At 44.0% G+C, this 12,541-nt stretch overlaps 1 protein-coding gene across 1 annotated transcript in view; it reads left to right on the top strand.

The window, feature by feature from the left end:
• Positions 1-11,240, top strand: part of LOC140899674 (protein spinster homolog 3-like) — a 46,100-nt gene extending 34,860 nt beyond the window's left edge. Inside the window, exons 10-12 of the mRNA XM_073315550.1 lie at positions 5,800-5,898; positions 7,596-7,767; positions 8,304-11,240. Coding sequence (XP_073171651.1) covers positions 5,800-5,898; positions 7,596-7,767; positions 8,304-8,368 — 336 coding nt within the window. The 3' untranslated portion in view covers positions 8,369-11,240. The remainder of the gene's footprint in view (positions 1-5,799; positions 5,899-7,595; positions 7,768-8,303) is intronic.
• The last annotated feature ends 1,301 nt before the right edge of the window (positions 11,241-12,541 follow it).

Here is a 12,541-nt window from a genome sequence, read left to right as displayed (position 1 = left end):
TTTATCTTTCCAATACAGGAATAAGCTATACTGGTATAACTGCATAAAACATCTATGCATAGAACCTAACCTCTTCTGGTAATTAAAGAGTGTATGGTCCTTTTTTGAAAGAGTATGGGTGTTAACCCTGGGGTCCTGGCCAAAACTAGCTTGAGTAATTACTTACTTAAATTAGCCTTCCTAATTTCCACCTTCAGTTTCAACTGAAGCAGTTATATGTGATGGTGGAGTGTTGTTGGTGCAGTGTAGCTGCATTTCAGTGATGGGTGGAGTGATCCCTCTGTCAAGGGCTCTGGGATCTCTTTACATGGAAGGTGACATATAGACAGACACAAAGCATGTTCATGAACTTCACGTGCACGTTAAACATGAAAGCGGATCTTTTTCTAAGATTTCTTTACCTTGCTTGTTAGCTCCCTTTTACACAGACAAGAAACAAATACTTCCTTTCTCATAGTAGCTAATGTAGGCATCTTAGGTTTAGAAAGAAGAACACCAGCCATCACATTAAATACTTGATGAGATGCCCTAAGGTGAGGGACAGTTTCTATATTTATGAGAAGAATGTTAATAATTAACAATGCAGCACTGTGTCCTTGTCTGGTTCTGTCTCATCTAAGATTTTAAGCATATGAACCTTTAACAGAAGAAACTGTCCTTCCACTGAGCACAGAGAAAGGAATATAATGTTACATAGCTTCTCTCCATTCACTTACCGGATGGAGAGGAGCCTCAACTGTAAAGTCCAGAGCAATTCCCAAACTTCATGTATGTTTGGATCTGGAGCTTTGATGTTGCCTCATCTGGCTGTAAAATCCAAGGGTTGCCTTAATCCAGGGGTGGATTTTCAGTAACCTCATGTAAGAGGAAAGGGATAAACATCTGAGTCCCTTAAACATCTATTAGAGGGTAATGATGCAAAGGTTCCCAATGCTGTCCCGGAACAGAATTTTGCCTGCCTCTCTGCATAAGAGTGCTTCATCCCAGTAGCTCTGCTTTGGGAGGGAAGAGAGTGCCAATTAAGCAGCATTTAGAGAGTTAGGCAGCCAATAGAAACTAACAATGAATTTCACATGTCTGAAACTAAGTGAATATAGTGTGTTGGGAACAGGATAAGCAGCTCATTCAATTTTGAGTCTTCAGATTCTTCTAGCAATGGGCTAACCCAGTGGTTCTCAAACTTTTCTACTGGTGACCCCTTTCACATAGCAAGCCTCTGAGTGTGACCCCCTTTATAAATAAAAAAACACTTGTTTATATATTTAACACCATTATAAATGCTGGAGGCGAAGCGGGGTTTGGTGTGGAGGCTGACAGCTCACGACCCCAATAACCTCACGACCCCCTGATGGGTCCCACCCCCCCAGTTTGAGAACCCCTGGGCTAACCTCAAATTTCAAGGAGAGGGCCGCAACTCCCGAGCTGTCTATCTGAACCTTGGAGCTCTAGGATTGACTTGTAATGCAGTTACATTGTCTATCCTCGTTCAAACAGCTTTGAAGACCTTTCCTGAAGGTCTTTATTCTTCAGTGAAAAGCCCTGCTGATGCTCTAGTGTCAGAATTCGTACATTTTGGGGCTGATGTTAGCGTTGCTCAAATTAGGTTTCAATTGTTCAGGGCCTCTGTGCCCACCTTTTTAGTGGGTTCAGTTCAGGCTCCTGTGGCTGCAGCCTGTTTCTGGGCTTCATTGAACTCAGAACAAAACTATTTTTTTCCTTCTTTTTTTAAATGAGTAACTGAGCTGGTAGCAGTAGCCAGACTAGTCACTAGAGAGAGAAATATCATCACAATTAGCCAGTGTGTTATAGTCCCATCAGGGGGCACTTGCCCAAGTCTGGGGTTCCCAGGAGTCAACTCCACAGACTTGTGGAGGAGGCACAACCCCTCCAGCAGGGAATTAATCTCAGAGTCGAGCAGGCAGCCTAAAACCCCACAGAACTCCATGTGAGTGTCCCTCGGCACCTTCTGGGTTCGAGATTAAACCTGAGACCAAACAAGATTCTGTAGGCCTGGGGTTTATTGTGAAAGTTTGGCTTTGATATGGCTGATGCTAGGGTATCACCTGGGATTAGAGCTTTAGGTGAAGGTAGGGTTTGGTGCTTCTCCTCTTCCTCCTCAGGGATCTTCTTTCAAACTTGCTGGGATCAGAGTTTCATGCAGCAATAATACTTCCAGTGGGCCAGATACCAATGCCTTGTCCTCCCTGGTTAGGAACACATGTAAAAGGGGATAATACTCTCACCTACTCCTTGTTTTGCGTACTTAAATTGCCTACTTAAATTGTAATCTCTTTGTGGCAGGGATTGTCATACTCAGGGTATTTCTACATCAGGAGAATACATAGTGTGTTAACGGATCTTCAACACATTGTGAAATACAATTTTACCCTTGGGGTTAACCATGAACAGTTGACATGTTTCTAAAATACAACTTATCCTTGTCCGCAATAAGGCTAAAATATTGTCGAACAGGTTGAAGACATGTTAACACACATTCCATTCTCCCGGTGTTGGCTTATACTGGCTGCCCAGAACTACTACTATGGAACCCTAATCTCAGTTGGGACCTCGTGGATTTACCATAATATCACTAATAGTGTAAACATATTGTCAGAACAGAAAAGAGGAACAAACTATGTAGGATCCCATTGTACTTTTTATACATAGTTTATCTCCTCCATTATCCAAAATGACCATATTCCATTTTTAAAAATCACTGGAATTATCTCAGTGCTTTTCAGTGTCTTGGACGAACAGGTACATACATTCTTCTTCGAGTGCTTGCTCATGTCCATTCCATATTAGGTGTGTGTGCTTGCCACGTCCACTGGTGCCAGAAGTTTCTTCCTCAGCAGTATCCATAGGGGACTGTCTGTGGTGCCCGCCTGGCGCGGCGTAAGGGGTGCCACCGGCTCCCCCCACCCTCAGTTCCTTCTTGCCGCCAGTGATGGTGCTTCGGCTAGCATTGATTCCTTCTCTGTTCTTGAAAACTTTGAAATCCTGTAAAATAGTTATACATAGTTAGTAGTTTTCTTAGTTACCCTTAGTAGTAGTTCTCAAATTCTCCATTAGTCCTGAACGGGACCCAGCCGGGAATCAGGGCATGCCCCAGTCCCCATTGTTTGAGCCCTGTGATCACTGCAAACGGCCTACGCCCATCACCGATCCACATACCAGCTGCCTAAGGTGCTTAGGCGAAGGGCATGTGCTGCTCTCTGGGCCTACTGGTAAACGACAAAAAGTCAGCATTTGTGCCGGTGCAGAGGACAGAGATCATTGGAGCTGTCCTCGACTCGACCTGCGCCAGGGTGTTCCTGCTTCTTGAAAGGTCCCACATGTTGACAAACCTCATCGCAGAAGTCTCTGCATACCCTCTGACTACAGCACCTGTCTGCGCCTCCTGGGTCACATGGCAGCATGCACTTACGTGGTCTGCCATGCCAGGCTCCGAATGTGGCCCCTACAACAATGGCTAGGGACTGTCTATTCCCAGTCCAGAGACCGCCCTGAAGAAGATTGTTGCCATTCCCCAGGTGATACTTACCTCACTGCGATGGTGGACCGACAGCAGGACAGTCTTGGAGGGGATTCTGTTGGACAACCCCCGCTCACTCCATCAAATTGATGTTGGATGCCTCGGGCCTCGGCTGGGGAGCGCATCTCGGCGACCTCCAGACACGTGGGATGTGGTCCCCGGAGGAGGCGAAGTTGCACATAAACGTAAGGGCAGTCTGGCTGGCGTGCGGAGTCTTTCTGCCCCACCTGTCGGGCAAGGTAGAGTGGATGGCTCTAGGGATTAATAAAAGGAAACAAATTTAGTCTGTCATCAGAGGTACAATTGCCAGCATCTAACACCTTTTTGATGCCCTGTATGAAAAGTTTCAGCTTCATCCCTAGTGACTTGGAATGCATAATGTTTCATCTTGGCTGGCATCCTTGTTAGTCTTGGCAGAGATTCCAGACTGAGTCTGCAATCACAAGTACCCTCAATCCAAGAGGCAGTCCTTCTACGCCAGGCAAACTGACCACATAGAGTGGATGAAAGTACATAGAAAACTGAAGAGCAAGTATCTGCTTATGGGTATGTAAGCAGTGTCAGGATGAGCTCCACCCTGACATCTGGTGGTGAGTTGTGGCAAGTTGTGGAAAAGAACTTCAGGGGCCGATCTCATTTGCACAGGCACACCCACCCCGCCTAGAATGAGGCCATAGCTGCCCAAATGGTCACTTTGGCTGCTGTGGGATCCCCAGTGTCTCTGTTATTGGGGCAGGAAGAATAAATTGTTATTACCCTGACTATGGGAACTGTGCTTGGAACTGTACTTGGCCTTTTGTTATGATGGAGAGACTCACCATCAACTAAGTAGCACTTGCTAGGCAAGGGTCATGGGTTCCAAAACTCTGTGAATTGAGAGAGGCTGGGGACAAGTATTAATACTTGGTGGCATGGGCCCCTTGGTGAGGGCCTTACATGCTAATTGCACGTCCTCCTCTCTCCACTGTGGAATATCAGAGCTAATTTTGATTCCATTAAGAGCCTAGTTACAGGCTGCTGAGCTCACCTTGGGCTAATGGGGCACCAGCACTGAGGCTCCCCTACTACAAGCTGAATTCACCAAAGAGCTGAGCTGACTAAGAGCTGAAATCACTGAGTCTTAAGTAGTGGGGGAGCCTGAAGATATATTGTGGAGCAGTTTGCGGGACGGCTGGGGTGCCTTGTGGACAGGCTGGTGGAGCAGTTCGTAGGACGGCGGGAGCTGCTGGTGGGACGCGGAGCAGTTTGTGGGGCGGCTGGCGGAGCAGAGCGAAGTGAAGGCCTATGGAGCTGTGGGGCGGTCAGCTTCAGATCATGTAAGGTGCCTCTTACCCCCATCCCATCTCCACCCAGGTTGGGAGGTAAAGCTCCACAGATAAACTTTCGAACTCTGGGGCTGCCCTGACCAGGGACAGAGACTTTTGGGTCATTGGACTTTTGGGACTTTGGGTGATTTGGGGTTGCTGGACTCAAGAACCAAAGGGAAAGGGGCATGCCCCAATTTGCTTGGGGTGGGTTTTTTTTGCTCACGGGTTGTGTTATGAATCCTGTTGGTGGTGTTTCCCCAACATAATGCCACATTGTTTCTCTCTGTTATTAAAAGGCTTTTTGCTACACTCAGACTATGTGCTTGCGAGAGGGGAAGTATTGCCTCTTGGGGGCGCCCAGCGGGTATGGTATATATTTGTCCCAGGTGACTGGGTGGGGGCTCGAGCCGGTTTGCATTGTGTTATTGGAATGGATCCCCTAGATATTGAACCCGGCCCTTGTTGCTGCCAACTCTGGCGGGCAGAAGGGTTACAGGTACGTCAATAAAGCCACAACGGCTATCATTCAGCATCATCTATAAAAGCAAAAATCACGTGGCAGAATGGATCGGTACATGCTGCATTGAGAGTCAGTGTGGGTGAGGTCTTTTATTGGCCAACGTCTCTTGGAGAGAGAGACAATCTGTGAAACATATTGAAACGTGTTAACTCCTTATGCTAGACAATGGACCATTCAAGGTGAAGTGGCCAGCTAACTGCTCTCCAGTTATGGGGGGAAGAAGGAGGAAGGGAGGGGGAAGGCTATTATTGGAGTGTCACATTCTCCCCATTTCACCTTCATTCTTTCTTCTGAATTTTTCTCACGGAATAGTTTCTCAAAACCAATCACAGAAAGTAGTCTGCAGCTTGCAGTATTACCTGTAGCCTAGATCTGTGCAGGTCATTCGTGGAATTATTGATTCTTCAAATATTGATGATCCTCTTGTTTGGTTTCAGTATGTGGTGATGCCAAAGTGCCAGTCAACAGCTGTTGCCTTGCAGATTTTCATGAGCCATTTGCTGGGAGATGCAGGCAGCCCATACCTCACTGGAATTGTAAGTAATGGGATTTTGTGGCTACTTCTCTGAATCTTATCCAAACCTTTTTAAATATAAAACATTTGGAAATTTCTGAAGAATAGACTCTGATTCCTGGTCCCAGATTGGAAATGCTTTGAATACTCTTTCTTGCAGTGTGGAATTGGAATCCAGATGCAACTTAAACCAGCACTTCTGTACTAAGCACTTTTATATCACTATTGTCCTCCTGGCCCTGCAAACCCTTAAGTACAAGCTTAACTCTATACGTACCATTAATCCCATTGAGTACAAAAGTGTCTGCAGGCTTAGGACTTCACTTTGATATCAACTATACTAATTCATAAGGATTTGGTAGCAGTCTGATTATGGCAATGGCACTTGTTCAGAGTGTTTAAATCCAAGTGCAAAACTTTTCTGCCAGGTTAATGGACAAGTTCATGGGAACTAATAAAATACCATTTTGCACTTCAAAATGAAAAATACAATTAAATAAAATCTGCAGGCAAGATCTCATTCTGCGAAATACCTTCTGGAAAACTCAAAATATGCAACTCTTGTAATAGCAGGGGGATTGCTGTAGTTGAGATTGCATTGGCATTCCAATGATTGGCATGCCAAGCCCCTGGTCTCAAATGCTCCTAACTTTCCAAAACCTTACCTTTCTGGACTCAAACTTTCAAAATATTCACACAGAAAGACAAGAGGTGGAAAGACTGAGGAAAAGAAGAGAGTTCAAGGAGTGGGAATGAACTTTGTCACTTCCAAAAATAACTGAAAGGTTCAGTGGCTCCAGTGCCAAAATGGGATAGCCAATTGAAATTTGGGAGAAATATGCTCACTGAAGAAAAGTATATGTGAGTGGTCTGATGAATGCTGGTTTTGATTGTATGGCTCTACTTTGAAAATCACTCTGATGTGCAGTAACCTTTACACAGTAGCAATAAGCTGTTACTGGATAGCTCGGGAAAGCTGCATTGCACATGAGTGCCAGGACAGCAGCGGCACGTTCTCTGAGAAGCACCTGGGTATGAGCCTTGAGTTCTTCGAATGCTTGTTCACGTCAATTCCAATCAGGTGTGTGTGCCTTTTCCTTTCCTTTCCTTTCCTTACCCTGTCACCCCACCTCATCTTGAACGCTTCCTTGTTCAGAATCAGACTCCCTTTCCTCACCCTGAAGCCCCTTCATAGCTCTTCCCTTCTCTTCTTGTCTCTTACTGCTGCTTCCGCCTACTTCTGCCAACAGTGCCAGCTTTGACACCCACCCATCTGTCAAAAGTAAAAGCTTTGATGAGGAATGGGTGAAGACGTTCTGATAATGCAAGAAATGATTCAAACCTTTGTACAAACTTGAAATGTGGCTCAAGCTTGTTTTATGGAGACAAAGCGGGAAACCCAGTCAAATGAGTTAATGGCTAGTGCACGAGCACTCTGCCCTGCCATGGTTGCAACTATTTCCAGCTCATGTGAAACTGGAAGCTCTGGACATATGCAACAACCCGATTGCATGAGACTTCTAAGCCGAGTGAATACTGAGATGCAGTGAAGGCCAGTTTATGTGTGTTACCAGATCTAGCGCATGCAGGCAGTGAGTTTTCTTTTCCTGCCCTCTCAGTCTTGTTCTCGTCAGAGATGGCATTGCGAGCAACATGTTTAAAACAGGTAGAAAATAAGCCATTGAGTCCAAAGTAAATGACACTGTGTTCCCCCCCTAGATCTCTGATGCTCTCCAGACCAGGCAGAATGACTCACACCTGGGGGCCTTCCGGAGCCTGCAATACAGCTTCATCCTGAGTGCCTTCATTGGTGTCCTTGGGGGAGGCTTTTTCCTCCTGACAGCCCTTCATGTTGAGAAAGATCGTGAGGAAGCCCAGCAACTTTGCAGAGGTTTCTATGTCCAGTTGTAATTTCCTCTATCAGCCTATCCAACTGCCATAGCTGTTTGTACCCCAAACTAAAATACACTCTAAGTATGTGACATAACAAAGGACAGTCTGTTCAGCTCAAACCCGCAGCAAAACCAATCAACCACAGTAGCAGACTAAACAAATTCCTCATGCCCTGGGACAATAGACTTTGCAATGTGCCCTGAAAATCAGCAAATTGCCATTCCTGGCAATTCCTCAAGTAACTTGGCAATACTACAATAAGACGACGTAATAAGATAGCATTATTGTAAGTATTGCAGAATTCAACACACGGTGGGAGTTTTAGGTCTTTCTCCAGATCATGATATCAGCCTTTCTCAGGCAAAATGCCAGATCAGAAGGACCATTTCTGGTCTTATGCAACAATTCCTATAAATTCTCTCTCATTCCATACAAGGATCTAGGTTCGGAAGTGAAAAATTATGTATAATGTTCCCTTATCGCAAATATTCTGTTAAGTAGCCCACTTCTTTTGACTCAGACTCTGTTTTCCAGGTACTGAGAACAAAGGCTACGTTTCAAGTGAAGATGAACTCCAGGATGAACTCCCCAAAGCGTGAAGGAGCCACTGCCTCTTTTCCTTTTGCATGATGAAGCTACAGTTGGAGGAAAAGGCCAAATAACAATCCTTCCATATGGAAGGAAAAACCTGTGTACTGATTTTTATGATGCTTTTGACTGAGAGTCAAAACCTGCTACTGAAATGGCATATGGCAAACCTCCACCCCCATCTGTGAGAGACTGGCACGAGAGCTCTGAGGAGCTTAGTAGCTCCAGAAGCCGGGAGTATAGAGCTGTCACAGAAACGGATATTATCCCAAAGAAGACAACAAAACCCATTTAAGGTGGAATGTCTAGTTGAGATGGGGAATGGGGTTACTGTAAATTCTCAGCAGGATTATGAGTTGTCTGTCTGAAAGCTTGGAAAATCAGGGCAAGTACAAACATAGCTGGGGATTCTGTATCCCCATGTCCTTATTTATGAGAATGGAAGGCAAAGGCTGGCTGTGGAATTGAACAAGTGTAACTAGGAGGGGCAGAACTTTCTGTTATGGAAGTTTAATAAATTACAACGTTAAACAATCACGGGGGAAAAATGGATAACTAACTCGGAGCAACTTCTGCAGGACATTCAACCGTAACCTAGTATGTCAGGGTCCAAAACGATCTGGATTCTGAAATACTAACCAACTCTTCCCAGCTGTAGAAGCAACTGACATCATTCTTCCACTAAAATTCTGACTGGAAAGTGAAATGGTGCAGATGAAGTCTTATAGTCACTGATGGATTCCGAGTGAAAGTGCTGGAACAGCTTGAGCTTGCAACATGAGATCATGTGTCCACATACAGCAGCCTTTCATGGCATTTTCCCAGTGTTTTGTACCGGTTATTGGCAATGCCTGGATTGACAGCTTTGGTTCAAGCATGATGGAACTGGTGGAGTCAGCAATGTCTTTCACCCTTTGCTGCTGCACTGGTTCAGCCAGTCTTCCTAGACTTTCCAAAATGTAGCACCTCATTATGGGATGGAGTAAGGGGAACTAGAAAAATACCAAATAAGCCTCTGGTTATACAGTGTGCTGTGCGGATAAATCTAAAGAGCTCTCGCAAACTCTTGTAGGTGAACAAGCTAAATTGCAAGGGCAATTATTAATCATTCATATATTTGATAACTCTGCAGCCATGTCTTCACTAGGGACAACTGACAACAAGCACATCAATCTCTTATGCCCTAAATTTACCCTCGTTTTCAAAAAGGGCAAACCCCAGATCAATCTGGTAACAATAGAAAGCTCATTGGAACTTAAAATACACACAGTGTAAAGCTCTCATAGAAATAATTAGCAGTACTTCATCTAGAAACAAAAAAACCCATGGGGCTAAATCCTGAAGTCCTCAGTAAGGAAATAGGAGTTGGCCCCATGTAACTTGATTAAATTAAACTGGAAAAAGACACTTTTCCTCCAGAATAAAAGTGTCTGCATAGTGACTTATACCAAAATAATTATTCTGGAATAGCTATTCCAAAACTTCCAAGTGTTGACAAGTCGTGATACTTGGGACCAAATTCTGCCTCTGTGGTACTTACAGAGTTCAGGGGCAGGTGTACACCAGAACCAGAGGCCAGAACTTTGTCATCTGGTCAATTTAATTACACAAACTTTTATTGGTTTGCCACTTTGTATTAGATAATTTTTCTTCATATTTTATTTGTTTTTTTGAGAATTTGCATATATTCATGCTATACTAAAGGTTCTACATTCCTTCGTAAGTCACACATCACATTCACATGCAGCTATACACCATAACTATGAATTGACCAGGGTATATTTTGTTTTGACTGTTACTACCTTTCTGGCCAAGAATTATATCTTTTAAGGTAATGGAAGATAGTAAAAGAGTTTGGAACTGAATGGCTGTGAGATTCAGTAAAGGAATCTGACACCTTCAACATCCAGGCTGACTCTAGCCTAGGGTAAGCAGTGATGGAAAGTTGCTACCACTAACAGGTGCCCACATCACAGAATCACCACCAGAATAAGCTCCTAACAGTCTTGGCAGAGAGGCCGAGATTTTAAAGGGCCATGGAGCCTATAGTATCTATCTCTTCTGTTAGAGGGTAAGGCATGTTTGGGGCAGCATTATGAAGCTTTCCCTGCACTGCATTGTCTGTTCTGTGAATAATTCCGTAACTGTCAAATCAGAACTAAAACTCGCTGTTCTTTGAAAAAAACAAAAACCAAAAAACTCACTGTGAGAGTTCGATACTCAATATATTGAGTGAGAGATGGCAAATAGCTTTTTTTGCAGAATTCCTTGATAAAACCGATTCCAGCTCTGATTTCCTGAAATTTTACCTGCCTGTGTGCAAGTTCATGAAAATAGGACTTCATGGTAGAAATCAGAGGTGCACAAGGCAACACTTCACTCCAGTATTTTTCCAATGCATGCTTTTTTTATTGTCATGCTGCAGAGAGATTTTTTAACTATGCTGCTACTGATTCCAGCCATCTAAAAGGCTAGATGCTCTGAGTTTTGCTTGTGACCAGACAGCAAGTGTGAAAAATCAGGACAGGGTGTGGGCGGTAATAGGAGCCCATATTTAAAAAAGCCCCAAATATCGGGACTGTCCCTATAAAATTGGGACATCTGGTCACCGCTAACTGCTCTGAAACTGCAGGACTACCATATGGCTTGTTGAGGCAGGGCTCTTTCAGACTGGCAATGACTGAGTGAGTGTAAAGAACCTGTGGGTAGTTATTCTTGAAAGCTGTGAAATTCTTTTCCTGAGGCATTTGAGCCTGAAGGTAGGTCTGCATTGGCGCAGCTGCTGCGCTTTAATGAAGATGCTCTAAGCTGACACGAGAAAGCTTCTCCCATTTTCTTAGTTAATCCACCGCAGGTCTCCTGCTGGTATAGCACAGTCTACACTGCCACTTAGGTCGGTGTAACTACGTCACTCAGAGGTGTGGATTATTCACAACCCTGAGCAACGTAGTTACACTGAAGTAATTCTGTAGTGTAGACCAGAGCAGAGAGCTTGATTTGCAGTCTTTAACCTCTGATGCTTTTTTTCAAAATTTGCCTGATCAGACCTTCAGTTTTTTCCCTTTGTTCACTCACTACAGCTAGCAAATTAAATATTAAGCAGAAAAGAAGTGTAACTGCTTGGGTGGGATGCATGAAAGGGATTAGACTTCTTTAAATAAAAAATCAACCTGCTGAAAAATTTTAGTATGCTCTTTAACAGACAGCACCAATATTTACATTGAGAGATGAAAGAAACAATTTGGCTACATTGGGGTGGGAGATGAGGTTTTGTCTCTAGGGTAGGATGAGTGCATGGAGGTGGTATCAAACTTGCTGATCTCTGACACCTCCTGGTTGACTGGAGGGGCATTTCAGGCTATCCGCATATTGAATTTTCTGCATTATTGGGTGGAGGAAAAGTGTGTTATAGGTTCATGTCAGCTCGAGGTGGAAGTCTTATTAGAACACGGCATCCCTACTCTTGAAAGCAGAGGATATAGAGAATGTATCAGTTATTACAACTGATGTTATCCCCAAGCCATGATAACAGACTACAAAACTAAATGTGGGGAAAATTGTAAGAAAGGAGTTGCCCCAGAATAAAGTAAGGACAGTTCTTTCTAGTCCCCCCTTTCCCTTTTACTCTAGCTGTATAAGCTTGAAAATATTGTCCTTCCTACCTGTTTTGGCCCCTCTGGCACCAGGAAGAATTGATATCTGACATCAGGAGCTAGGTATTGAAAGCCATTTTTGCACACTTCTCATGTCTATGAAACCATGTGTCAGCCCTAGCTGTAAAATTTGGATCTGGATCCAAATATCCAAAACGTTGCGGTTAATAAAAGCTGGTGTGATAACTTTTAATGTTTGCTTGGGTTTTGGCTTTGCTCATTGTGGAATTAGCATTATCCATGATGTTTAGATCTGAACTTCCCAAAGTTTGGGGGTAGTCAGAACTGACGTTACACAGCATTTGGATGATGCTGAGCTTAATTTTCAGGCATGTGCAAAAGAATCTGGACCCATAGTGAACAGTCACACCGTGGTGCCAACTCTCATTACAAATGTAGTTCTAGGTTTGTGTTCTTGATCAAGGGGAAATTAAATAATTGAGTTAACTGTTGTTCATAAGAATTGTCTAATACAAGAACATGTGCCTACTTATATGGCTCTCAGCCACCGTCCTCTTGCTGTCTTTCCTG

This window comes from Lepidochelys kempii, chromosome 17 (genome assembly GCF_965140265.1).
Source record: "Lepidochelys kempii isolate rLepKem1 chromosome 17, rLepKem1.hap2, whole genome shotgun sequence".
In the NCBI taxonomy this organism is placed as follows: Eukaryota; Metazoa; Chordata; order Testudines; family Cheloniidae; genus Lepidochelys; species Lepidochelys kempii.
Note: the sequence above shows the minus strand (reverse complement) of the source record. Positions and strands in the feature narration are given on the sequence as shown.